General features: G+C 39.8%; 1 protein-coding gene and 2 long non-coding RNA genes across 3 annotated transcripts in view; 2 read left to right on the forward strand and 1 right to left on the reverse strand.

Annotated features, from left to right (window-relative positions):
* The window catches only part of LOC146461963 (uncharacterized), an 87,390-nt gene that overhangs the window by 56,453 nt on the left and 16,809 nt on the right, over positions 1–14,128 (forward strand). The window lies entirely within an intron of this gene.
* Positions 10,949–13,616, reverse strand: LOC146461969 (uncharacterized). Its single transcript, XR_014857282.1, has 4 exons — positions 12,753–13,616; positions 11,373–11,546; positions 11,187–11,263; positions 10,949–11,089 (listed from the first exon to the last, which is right to left on the reverse strand). It is a non-coding gene; the product is annotated as an uncharacterized LOC146461969 (long non-coding RNA).
* On the forward strand, positions 11,539–12,761 carry LOC146461970 (uncharacterized). The gene has a single exon (XM_085086254.1). The coding sequence runs from the start codon at positions 11,722–11,724 to the stop codon at positions 12,394–12,396; it is 675 nt and encodes a 224-aa protein (XP_084942380.1). The 5' UTR covers positions 11,539–11,721; the 3' UTR covers positions 12,397–12,761.

Raw genomic sequence — 14,128 nt, forward strand, 5'->3', positions numbered from 1 at the left:
AAAATTACTTGCATTCGATCGAAACGCACTTACAAGACATTCATATTTTAAAATCACATCATTTACATTTGTTACGTGATATCGTGAGCAAAATATGTTACTGTCGAACTGAGTTATCGCAGTCTATCCGTCACAGGATACGATCGAAATGCACTCGATGTCAGTCGTTCCTTTTAGCAAAGCTTCATCTCTTAAAGCTAACCTATAAACCAGATTTCAGCAGGGAGAAAAACAAACATTTCAGATCCGGCTACTTTGCGAATGTTCATACCTACGCAAGTACAGCTCCCGAACTTTTGCGAAATTTTAAACACTTCGCATTTCGTAAGCACACAGGGGTCAAAAGGGGGTCACAAGTCTTGTACCCGCTTTCCGGTTGTTTATAATTTCGATCCCAAGCTGTCACTGATGGCGAGAGTTTAAGGTGACACTTCACGCGAGAAAAGTCTAGCAGCGTTTTTCATCCCAATTTGTAAAACAATACTCTTTGAGCCGAAAGCTATTCTAAACAGATATTTTACTGCAACGAACGACTAGGTGGCCCTGTTGTCATTATTTTGTCCAACAATACTGGAAAACAGCATTGCGTGGGAAATTTTGTGTTCAGAACATGTGGGGACTCTGGAACTACACTGCACTTACTAGTCAGCGCCCTTTACAGCAAGGCTTCATCACCTAAATTGATATTAAATCACATGAATGTTACATTTTAACTACGCCATCATGTGGCAGAATTTTCTGTTCTTGGGCCAATATTTACCGTTAACTTTTTTGTGTCAAATTTCCCGCCAATTTTTGTTGTTGTCTTTCTTCTCTCTATCGCAGGATTCGATCGAAATGCACTCGTCTCTTCTTAGCAAGGTATCTCCTCTTAAATGAATAATTTGGACAACATTGTGATAATCACGATTGATCCCTTTGCGCAAGAAATTCTGCCAAGTGTAGCCAGACCAGTGGGGAGTACAATGGTAATGGGCTCCTGACAAAACATTTGTACATTTTGGTCACCATTTCACCCAACTTTCTGAGTCAAAAAGCCTATGTGATCAGATATGTTACCGAAATAAACAACTAGGTGGCCCTGGTTTTATTTTCTCATAAATTCCCGGTCGTTTTCTATCGCTGAAGTTTTTATGCATTATACGCAGACATCACGCTTCATTGCAGTAAATTTTATGGGGACCATCCCGAACACATGTCAGAGCTTCGACTGAATTTGTAAGTCGATTTTTACCCAAACTAACCGATAGGTAAATTCTGCACTAAAAAAAATTCTTAAATAACGATCACTTTTCTGAAAAGGTTGGATAGTTAGTTCACTTTGTTATATAAATTCATCATGATGATAATAATAACAATCCGTTACACAGCGCGACAGAAAATGTTACCGGTATGTCCAGACCATGTGGGGACCATCTAGTAACAAGTAGGCCCCCAAAAAATTACCTACATTCGATCAAAACGCAGTCACTAGACATTCATATTTTAGAATGACATCATTTACATTTGTTACGTGATATCGTGAGCAAAATTTGTTACTGTCGAAGTTATCGCAGTCTATCTGTCACAGGATTCGACCGAAATGGACTCGTCCCTTATAGCAATGCTTCATCTATTAAAGCTATTATTTGGTCAGACTTTGTGATAATCGCAATTGCTACATTTGCCCTAGAAATTTTGCAGAGTGTAGCCAGACCACTAGTGAAACAGAACAGCTGCACATTTTGGTCACCATGCATTTCACCCGATTTTCCGAGTCGAAAAAGGCTTTTCGATCAGATACTTTACAGAAACGAGCAATTAGGTGGCCCTGGTTTTATTATCATTTTTTTTGAAAGATAAATTTCCTTCAGTTTTCTGTCGGCGACTTGTTCATTGTGACATTGTGTTATACGCACTGGTGGATGTCGAGAAAATACAAATCCGGTTTTTCGTCACAGTTTTATCCGAATTTCTGAGTCAAATTGTTCGCCTAAAGTAACGACTAGGTAAATTATGAACACTTCAGCCTATAACATAGCGATCTGTTTTCATAAAAGGCTCCTTAGTTTCACTTCACAGCATAAATTCACCATAATAATCACAGCAATCAGTTCATTACACTGCGTGAAAAAGTTTTGTGTTCAGACCCTTGTGGGGACCTTATTTAACAGTAGGCTCTAAATCCCCCAAAACGTATTCAAGAGGCCCTGCCAGGGTAAATTCCGACCAGCGACATGGCCCAAAAAGTAGCGACAGCGCATGAAATAAATTCGCGACAAAAGACAACTTTTCTCGACAAAACTCCGACAGTGACAATAAGGCCGAGAATTAACGACAAAGAACGGTGATTTCATATGTTTTTACGCTAATTTTAGTGTGATGTAAAGGCCAACAACGGGAAAGTTTGACCAATAAAAATAAAGACAGTGAAAAATCGAGCAAGGGCGATCCAGACGATGGCGTGACTCGCGAGTGGTGAAGCCTTCGTCCATATACTTTTCCCGTTGATTTGCATTATTAGCAGACCTTTTCACAAGGTAAGCGTGTGTGGGTCTGAGGTGATAAAGAACCTCAGCTCGCGATCTATTTTCCGCATCACGCACCGTTTTCCCTAACCTTAAATTCCGACAAGGACAAACTATTTTCATTAAATTTCCGACAGCGACATGTGCACTGACAAAACACCGACACGGGACATTTTAAAATTCAGACAAGCGACACGGGAGCCCCCCCTGGCAGGGCCTCATTCAACAGGACAACGTAGCGCAGAGAATTAACAACTAAGGGTCCTTAGGAACATAAGGATTTATAGCTCACCCGTATAGCCTAGCTCAGCGTTCCTCGTGAACTGCTCTGCTGTGTGGTACATGTAATGCGTCACCGAACCGACAACAAAAAAATTCTAGCCAAAATACTTGGCAGTAGAGATAATTCACTGTCACGAAGTAACATTTTGCACTTGGTTCAGATCTTATCTACATTAATGGAACAGGTATTTATATGCATGGGGACTCGAATAAAGCATTATCTTAGTAAATCCATTGATAAATTCATTGCAATGTCTCAGATAAAAAAAAGTCCTTTCATCTTTCTTGTCTTTGAACAAGTTTCAATCACCTTTGGTCCCCTTAATTTTCCATTGCTCCAGAATCGGAGAAGTGGGGACCGTACTATACAAACAAAAAAAAATTCTCCTTTAATCTTTCTTATCTTTGAAAGTTCACCGGCTGGCGGTTGCGTTGGTCCTCTTAAGTCCGTAGCATGTTTTCACAACATTGGCTCACGGACACACAAGATAACATTAAAGTCAAACGGAACAAACTGAGCCGTCAGCCAAAAACAAACCGCCAGTGAACGTTGAGTCAACCTATTTAGCTAATGGAAGCATTTTCAGCCCTTTACCACCTTTTCCTTCACATGTGGCTGTTTTGGCTTGCATTGTTTTCCTTATCAGCAAAGCAAAATTAACCAATGGTTCACTCTTCCTTCTAAAAGTAATTAAGCTGCGAGAACAATATGTAAACCTTGATCAAAATGACGTGAAAAGAAATTTTCGTTATTAACTCAGAAGAACACGACGGTTCGTTTAGGACGTGTTTTACAGATAATACTAGACATTTCTTTGGCGAAACATAATTTATTGTTTAGAGTATGAAACTAGTATCAGTTATTCCAGATTATAAAACGGTGCTCGAGTTAAATTGACTTCGAGAATACGAATGCAGCAACAATATTGTTCTGCAGGGAATAAACGTTTGAGACTAACAAATCGTTTCAAAAACCTTTACAAGAACCACCATCAAACTAGCATCGAAAAGCGATCTCCTGCGATGAAGTGACCGGCCTAGCATCACCAGATTTAAGCAGGGAGAAAATCAAACATTTTAGATCCAGCTACTGTGCGAATGTTCATACCTGCACATGTACAGCTCCCAATTTTTTTTTCGTAAGCACACAGGGGTAACAAGTCATGTACCCGCTTCCCGGTGTTTATAATCCGGATCCTAAGCTGACTCACGGCGAGAGTTTGAGGTGACACTTCAAGCGAGAAAAGTCTAGCAGCGCTTTTCATCACAATTTGTAAAACAAGACTTTTGGAGCTGAAAGCTATTCTGAACAGATATTTTACTGCAACGAACGACTAGGGGGCTCTGTTGTCATTTGTCCAATAATAGAAAACAGCATTGCGCGAGACAATTTTGTGTTCAGAACATGTGGGGACTCTGGAACTGCACTGAATTAGGCCGCTATATCTCCCGGCCAAAAATTACCTGCGTTCAGTATCGAAACGCACTTACTAGTTAGCGCCCTTTACAGAAAGGCTTCATCACCTACATTGATATTAAATCACATGAATGTTACATTTTAATTACGCCATCGTGTGGCAGAATTTTGTGTTCTTGGGCCATTATTTACCGTCAAATTTTTTGTGTCAAATTTCCCGCCAATTTTTTACTGTAAAATCTGTTGTTGTCTTTCTTTTCTCTATCGCAGGATTCGATCGAAATGCACTCGTCTCTTCTTTGCAAGGTATCACCTCTTAAATGAATAATTTGGACAACATTGTGATAATCACGATTGATCCCTTTGCGCAAGAAATTATGACTAGTGTAGCCAGACCAGTGGGGAGCTTACGAATGATAAAACAAAATATTTGTACATTTTGGTCACCATTTCACCCAACTTTCTGAGTCAAAAAGCCTTTTTGATCAGATATGTTAGCGAAATGAACAACTAGGTGGCCCTGGTTTTATTTGTCTCATAAATTCCCTGCCCTTTTCTATCGCTGAAGCGTTCATGCATTATACGCAGATATCACGCTTCATGCACTAAATATTATAGGGTCCCTCGCCAACACATAATAATAATAATAATAATAATAATAATAATAATAATAATAAGAAGAAGAAGAAGAAGAAGAAGAAGAAGAAGAAGAAGAAGAAGAAGAAGAAGAAGAAGAAAAAGAAGAAGAAGAAAAAGAAGAAGAAGAATCGTTATTGTGCTCTATTGTGCTTACAGATGTCTGAACTTCGACTTAGCTCTTTTTCACCTTACCTCAGTCCTATATGTAGAGTCTTCTTTTCTATTTGCCATGTTCCTGACTCCCACCCTCTTTTTCGATTACTCCTGCTCGCATTTTGTACTTTTTATCTGGCTGCCCACATTTGTGCGACTCCCGCTATCCGCCTTTAGGGCTCTCGCCTGATTACATGTATAAAGGACACCAAAAGGAGTGAGTTAAGGCGACATTCAAATGAATCAGGTTTCCCTCAAAGCATACTATAAATGCAATAACACAGGGAAGAAGGAATATACAAAAGGATTCTTAGAGAAGCTGTTCGATGGTTTTACTTAATATGTTTGTGTTAACTTAAACAATCTTTTAACATATTGAAATATGTTAATTAGCGAGGGCTTTGTACAGGAACAGAAAAGTTTCACTTTGTGCAAGTACTATTTTGGAAAAGAGGTCAAGAGAGAGTAGAGAAGAGTAAAGAAGAGAGAGTAGCAACTTCTGTCATATTTGTAGTAATAATCATTATCTGAACCACCTCGAGTTACGGAAACTGGTAGTAAGTTACTGGACTCAATTATTACCAACTTTGCGCTCTTTTTGTACAATCATTGTTTTATTTTTGCCAAAATTGGAGCTTCTCTTATAGAGAGGGATTGTTAAACGCACAGGTTTGGGATTTGTCGAATCAAAGGTCAAGGCATTAATAATCATACTTTTTTGTCTTTATTCGTTCTGATCAATGTAAACATCAATACCATCAACAGGATATGCCGGAGGGTATCCCTATCGAGGGTATCTCCTTATTAAATCAAAGCAATTCAACTCAAATCAAATGTTAGTTTTTGATGAGAAGGGAAAACCGGAGTACTCGGGGAAAAATCTAACCCGCGATCAGGCCATTGGCGATTGGTGGAACGCGAGTGCTCTGACACTGCGCCAATCCTACTCTACAGAGTTGTGACTGGTAGAGATGCCTATAGACGACTGTAATGATGTTCACGCTGCTTACCGGGCCTTGTTTCAGCGATTCGCAAAACTGTTGATAAAAAACATCTGTTAGAAGACTGTGTCTATCCGTCCAAAGTACAAACCGTTAATGAATGGCGACGTTCGAAATGCGATTGCTAAAATTAACAAAGAGTTCGTTTGGGTCATCCAAGTCAATTGGATCATCCAACTCAGTTGGATCATCCAAGTCAATTGAGTCAGTTGTGTCCTTAAAGTCAGTTGGATCATCCAAGTCAGTTGGATCATCCTTGTCAATTACGTCATCCAAGTCAATTGAGTCATTTGGGTTGTTAAGGCCTTTTTAGTCCTTGTGACCTTTGCTTTTGACCATTGACCTTAAAACTTGGTGACCATGTAGTCCTTGACGGTTTAACTTAGGTCAAGGGGGGAAGTGATCAGAGATTAAAAGCCAGGAGAGTCAAAAGTGACTTTTTTCTGGGTCAGAATGCCTCTCAACAAATTTGAAGTTGGGAACATGTTCTTAGAGAGGATGATGAGAAAGAGATCGCCAGATTAGCACTTGTGGCCTTTGCTTTTAACTTGTGACCTTGAAACTTGATGACCGTATTGCCCTTGACGAGTGGACTTAGCTCAATAAGTAAAAAGGTCAAAGGTTAAAAGCAAAGGTCATATGGCATATTTTTCTTCCTCCTAACCTTTGGTTTTGACCTTTCACCTTGTCGCTAAAGTATAGTAGGCTTCTTTATGCTGTTAACATCTCCTCCAATTTTCATGGTCATTGATTAAAACCCGAGCTCAGGAGAGTAAAAAGTAGTTTTTTTCTAGGAAAAGATACGATGCGTTTTTAGTCCCTGTGACCTTTGCTTTTGACCGTTGGCCCTGAAACTTGGTGACCATATAGTCCTTCACGGTTGAACTTAGGTCAAGGAGGAAATCAGTCAAAGGTCAAAAGCCATGGACGTGGCTTTTATTTTTCTTTCCCCTGACCTTTGGTTTTGACATTTGACCTTGTTGCTAACGTATGTTAGGCTTCTTCATGTTGTTAACGTATCATCTAATTTTCATGGTCATTGATTAAAATTCAAAACCAGGAGAGTCAAAAGTGCCTTTTATATATGGGTCAGAATGCCTCTTCACAAATTTGAAGTTGGGAACATGTCCTTAGAGAGGATGATGAGAAAGAGAGCGCCAGATTAGCACTTGTGACCTTTGCTTTTAACTTGTGACCTTGAAACTTGGTGACCGTATTGCCCTTGACAAGTGGACTTAGCTCAGGAGGTAAAAAGGTCAAAGGTTAAAAACAAAGGTCATGGGGCATATTTTCTTCCTCCTGACCTTCAGTTTTGACTTTTCACCTTGTCGCTAAAGTATAGTAGGCTTCTTTATGCTGTTAACGTCTCCTCCAATTTTCATGGTCATTGATTAAAACCCGAGCTCAGGAGAGTGAAAAGTAGTTTTTTTCTAGGAAAAGATACGATGCGTTTTTAGTCCCTGTGAACTTTGCTTTTGACCGTTGGCCTTGAAACTTGGTGACCATATAGTCCTTCACGGTTGAACTTAGGTCAAGGAGGAAATCAATCAAAGGTCAAAAGCCATGGACGTGGCTTTTATTTTTCTTTCCCCTGACCTTTGGTTTTGACATTTGACCTTGTTGCTAACGTATGTTAGGCTTCTTCATGCTGTTAACGTCTCATCCAATTTCCATGGTCATTGATTAAAATTCAAAACCAGGAGAGTCAAAAGTGCCTTTTATATGGGTCAGAATGCCTCTTCACAAATTTGAAGTTGGGAACATGTCCTTAGAGAGGATGATGTGAAAGAGAGCTCCAGATTAGCACTTGTGACCTTGAAACTTGGTGACCGTATTGCCCTTGACGAGTGGACTTAACTCAGGGGGTAAAAAGGTCAAAGGTTAAAAGCAAAGGTCGTGGGGCATATTTTTCTTCCTCCTGACCTTTGGTTTTGACCTTTCAACTTGTCGCTAAGGTATGGTAGGCTTCTTTATGCTGTTAACATCTCCTCCAATTTTCATGGTCATTGATTAAAACCCAAGCAGGAGAGTGAAAAGTAGTTTTTGTCTGGGTCAGAATGTCTCTTCACAAATTTGAAGTTGGGAACATGTCCGTAGAAGGGATGATGAGAAAGAACGGGCAAGATTAGCATAATTAATTTGCACTAATCTGCAAAATGGAAGTCACCATGATACGTTTTGTCTGGGTTGGAATGCCACTTTTCGCCAATGTGGAGTTAGCAACGATGAGAAAGGCCGGGTAGTTTACCGATCTGCATCAATCTGCCAATTTTCACCAATTTGGAAAATACGTTAGGCATGTCTTTAAAGACAGTGACGCGAAAGTGCGGGCTACATTCGTACAATTTTGTTGGATCGGCAAAATGGGCCATGAAAGACCATGATGACAAAGCCCCGGCAAGATTAACACAAATCGTCACTTTCATTTGGGATAAAGTAGGCTTCTGGAGAGTTACGCTATAAGAAATTGGACCGAAATAGTATTTTCTTGTCGCATTTCCGAAATCGACCGTTCCGTAAAATTATCCCACTTCTCTTAAATTTAGACTGTCTGTTCCATGACATTTTAATTCAACGAAAACGTTTAGTTTTTACACGAGCACAGGTTAAATTAAGCTCAGTCAGGATAACAACGTGTATTTACATTGTAAATGTAAACAAGAGCAAAATCACCGACACTTGTTTTCAGTTCATCCGTGATACGAGTCATTTTGCTTGTTTTGAAATTTGTCGAATAGACGAATTCTTATATAAGAGGTATTTGTGTTGATAGATCTGAAGTTTTAACGGTCGGTTCTAACAAATAGATTCCATTTGGCCGTGCGCGCCCTATTGCTGAACGTGGAGAAGACGTCAAAATATGGCAAGAACAAAGAAGTACGCTAATGAACCTCAGGCGAGTAGCGTGTCTGATATTATTGCCGCATTTTGACATCTTCTATGCGGTACACACGGTCCCCGAATGGAATGAATTTGTTATATACCTTAATGCTAAGATTCTCTAAAGTGAGCTTCATACCAAGCGCTTTCACAAACGTTGTAAACTGTAAAGAACTTCTTAGGATGAAGAAGTTGCAAATTAGCATACTAAACTTCAAAGAAGTTTGGAAACAGCTTTCTCAAAGTAACCTTTATTCTACTAGCACATTTCTGCTTCCAAAAAATCGACCGCGTGATGTTGTTCATCGTCGACTATTCCTGCATTTTCTCACAGACAAACGTGGGGACAGATTTCATCCGTTTTGTTTGACGACAAACATTCTAGCTTGTTAGCACACAAAAGGCCCTATATCCCATTGATCTGTTCCAAGACGTTTTGTTTGTTGTTGTCTCGGACGACAAGCAAATTTTCGGGAAAAAATAGCTTCGTCCTGCCACAGTGACGACATTCGTGCGTGCGTCTGTACTATAATCACCCACTTCTCTAGACCAATCCGAAGCGAGGTTTTCACTCTTAATTGCAGGAAATATGGTAAATACCTGGAAAGTTGAATAGACTATTACAATTCTTACCGTGTACTTATTAATATATGTTATTGTGTTTAAGGCGGACGAGCAGCCCCCTAGTAGGGTAAGTGCAATGGCTGTAGGACATAACATCTAATGGCGAAGAAGTGCAATACCAGAGAGAAGGGTCCGCACACAAACAGGGGGACATCGGTCGCCAATTGCGTTGGGGAGTCGAACCCCACCCCTTTAATAAAAAAATCTGCAAACATTGTGCCACAAAGGCACGCAAAACGGAAACAAAAATCATCGCACAGTAGACCAACAAAGGACACCAAGCGCTAGCAATCTTACGAAACGGATACAAACAAAAACATTACGAATAGTTACTAAACAGTGTGTACAACCGGTGAAGGCGACACAGAAAGCAAATATTAACACATGACAAAAACAATAACATTACAAGTGTTGACGAGCAAAGGAAGCAACATCCCAGTTGCTTCCCCGACAGTCAAACATCACAGTTAACAAAGCTGCACAGTCATATGATTGTCGATGGGATAGAGCATGCCAGATAGGATGTTTTGGTTGATTGGCATAACTAACAATGCACGTCGCCCGGGAGAAGGCTGGGTATGAAAACCAGTAAGAAGTGTTGGAAGTGACTTTGAGAACAGGGCTGGAGGATGACTACTGTCCCAAGCTTGGACCTATCTTACGCAGGTTTCCACTTAAAAGGTAATAAAGGAAAGATTGGCGTAGGTGTCATCCTGCAAACCTAGCACGGTCTGGCTGGCATGTACAAATTGGTCTAAGCTCTCCTGCTGCCCCAATAACACTTCGGCACCATGGAGGCCATGTCGATGAGTATCCACCAAGACAATAGAGCAGTTTTCGATGGGCATAAAGAGGACCGTCTTCTCGTTAGCTATTAGCAAGGCAGCATGGCCGTGGTTACGGGTACACAACTTTCGTAACTGGAACAACAAAGTTGTGGGCGCATGTTCATCAAAAACGCTTACCGGCAAAGGGAGGTCAACAGAAGCACTGACACTTCGCTCTACAATGATAGCAGCCTCCGTTGCTGACAGGAAACGCTGTGGCAAGCTATGGCGACAACTATCGTAAAACCGGTTGCCAATTCTGATCGCAGAACACATAAGCACAACCCACAGCGGAGATAACAGAGGCACTGATTGCAGGTCAAGGCGCTGACAGTATACTTCATGAGCAAAGATGAGCGCAATGACACTGCAAGCATAGCTACCATTACGCCCGTCGAGTGTTGATTGGCTAATCTCTACAGGAAATTTCCATTCTATCAGGTTGCTATGCGGCAGATTTTCCCCAGTGACTTCAAGATCCTCCCCTGCGGTGGGCTGATCGATGTCTACACGTTCGTCATCAGAAATTGCTCCATTATCGACATCGTCCTCGACATATTCATCATCTTCCTCTTCGTTTTCACCATCTTGGATATCAAGGGATTCCTCGAAGCTGATACCTGACAGAGCGGCTTTGAATGAGGTTGCTGCACTGACCAGTTGAAGTTTACAGAACGCGATTCCATTTTTGACACACGCCAACTTTCCTTCAATTACTCTTGTGTTCTGAGACTCAGTTGTTTACCTGGCTATCTCCATCTAAACGTAAAAGAGTAAAAAAAAATCTTTATTAGCCAAAATGATTTCCAGCTAGAGACTAGACAAGTGCTAAAAGGTTTTGCAATTCTTAGCATACACTTTCTGACTGCACAGACTCTTCACCAGGCTCGAGCGGCATCTCAACGTCAAATTCACGGGGAGGATCTTGAAAAACTGGGAGAAAAAAAGAAGAAAAGCAGTTGGAAATATATATTTCATTCAAAGACAATGCTACTCAACATGAATGTAAAACATTGAATTCATTTGAATCAAACTGGCTAACTGTCGAGGCTGTCCTTCAACTCATCTGCAATCCTCTGAAGCTGAGGCATAGCAACCTCCATGGAGAATTTTATGAAGTGGGCCATCTCCATTTTGACCAGGGAAGCTTCTTCCTCCCATCGCTTTGTCATTCCAAACTTTTCAACGACTAATCTCTTGATACGTACTGGTGTATCTATAGGAACATTAATAATTGAACAAAGAGAGAAAGAGCGAAGTTTAGCACCCTATTTAAGTAAAAACGGTTGTATTGCTATGAGGGCTATAACAAGCAATAAGCCTAATTGACAAGGGCCTGTTCAACCATGGTAATTGGTCAGGTAAGTTGTTACCCTGTAATATGAGTACCGATGACTGTGACACCGATACAACTCATGATAAGTGGTTCCAACACTTTAGACACAAACAAACTTGTAGCGCAGAGACAGGACGGTGTACGGAACTTGTTAACGACATTCATCGACAAGATCTGCAATAATGTCGAAATCGAACCACGCCTTCAACCCCTGGACAACGAGCGATTAAATTTGAGGAGCGCTGTTACAAGTTCTGAGGCAAGGTTGGACATCAAAGCGGGAGGTTTCTGGGCGAGAGGAGTTACGGCATTTTTTGATGTTAGAGTTACGCGCGTCAACTCCAAATGTTACCAGAGCAAGCCAACATCGGAAGTGTTCAAAGAGCAAGAAGAAGAGAAGAAGCGCAAGTACCAGCAGCGGGTGTTAGATATAGAAATGGCTTCGTTTACGCCTTTAGTGTTTGGAACCAATGGCGGAATGGGAAACGAGTGTCAGCGGTTCTTAAAGCATCTCGCAGATAAGATAGCTCAGAAAGACACCGAGCCTTATCATGTTGTAATCACTTGGCTCAGGACACAGATCTCGTTTGAATTCTTAAGATCGGTACATGCATGCGTCAGAGGTTCGCGAACGCCGTTTCGTAGCAAGATAGAGCAATCATTAGACTGTGAAATAAATGTCGCTATGCGGATATCTGACTCTATCGTGTCTATATGCTTTTATACTTAAGGGTTTTTATGGACACTGGTTTAGCCGTCATTAGTATAATTCGATTGTATGATCTTGATGTCTCTGCATGATGGAATTCTTTATTTTATGGAATTTTGAACTTTTATTATTATTTATATCTATTTCCTCTTCCTTTATGTATCTTTTATCTATTATTTAGAATTTGTAAATGAATAGTGTTTTTACAATTTGCTTGGTATATGTTAATAAAGAGATTATTATTTTTATAATAATAATAATAATAATAATAATAATAATAATAATAATAATAATAATAATAATAATAATAATAGTAATAGTAATAATAACAAAATAGTAATTATGATTATCATTTTTAGTCTGAGACACAGGGTCACCTTTTGTAAAACAGCTCCTGCACTTCCTGTAGTAACTATTTCTTTAGAAGTAGACCAGCATAATGGCGCCCCATCATAAGTCCCCTTAACTAGGTTCACAGAACACACACTTTGAGCCCTCACTAGAAGGTAAAAAAGCAAAAGCTCCAAAAGAATTTTTTTAACCTCAAAGCGCATTTAGAGGTGCTCCCCCAAAAAGCCATAACATACTTACATAATTAAGACAGTTTCAGGAAACTGACAAGATGTGAAAGGATTCCAGGTTCACTAAAAATCCTCGGGCAAGATAATTATTAATTCTTAGACCAAAGGGGAACATTATGATGATGTACATGTCAACTCTGTATTCCCCAAAAGAAACAGGCTCTTCTTTTGTTCTGTAGTGGGTGTTTGTCCTAGTCATGAAAAAGGACCCGCAAAATAGGTCGGCCTGTACTTTGTTTAACAGAACACACACCTTGAGTCCTCACAAGAAGATGAAAAAGGAAAAAAACTGAAGAACACTATTTTCTTTATCACAAAGAACTTTAAGAGGTGCTAAAAAAAACCCATAAAATAAATTTAAGATACTTACATTAAACACCAAAGGCTTTTTTTCAAAGTACACTTGAAAACTCTACATATAAGTCAGATACAGTGGTGTGTACAATACACACAGTGTGTGTTCTTCATGTAGAATTGTAGTGTGTAAACCACTAAAAAAATTTTTTTTCGTTAATCTAAGTATCGTTATGGTTTTCTTGGGCACTTCTTAATGTGCTACAAGGCAAAAAGATAATTTTTTTCGAGGTTTTGTTTTTTACCTTCTTGTGAGGACTCAATATGTGTGTTCTTTGGACCAACTTGTGGGGACTCTTCAGGGGTCCTCATTATGGTGGTCTATTTTCAAAGAACTACCTATTTTAGGGGACTTTTTCCGTGGGGACTCGAAAATGTCCCCATAATTTGAACAGTCCCCACTTTCCTGGTGTGTTTTCATATGAATGTCCCCGTAAGTGTGCAACGGTGAGTGCACACACACACACAAAAAAAAAAAACCAACAACAACAACAACAAAAAAAAAACAAAGAAAAAAAAAAGAAACCACAACACCACCAACAACACACACAAAACAAGAGTTATGTCTCGGTGATGGGTTGCTCCACTTCGTGTTTATTATGCTTTTGGTTCTCAATTTTTATCTTAATAATTGCTTTTATTCTCTTAAAGAGCTGAGGGCAGCTCTGTCTAAGGAGGGAGAACTTGTTAGATGATAAAAATTGACAATGATGAAAAAAATTTACAACACAATTATTTGGGGTTAAAATAGTTAAAGGATTTGATGTTTGGACTTATTACAAATTATATTTCGGTTTGGTTTTGGGAATATCACAGAA

Source organism: Pavona decussata, unplaced genomic scaffold, assembly GCF_977016875.1.
Source record: "Pavona decussata unplaced genomic scaffold, jaPavDecu1.1 SCAFFOLD_193, whole genome shotgun sequence".
NCBI classification, from domain to species: domain Eukaryota; kingdom Metazoa; phylum Cnidaria; class Anthozoa; order Scleractinia; family Agariciidae; genus Pavona; species Pavona decussata.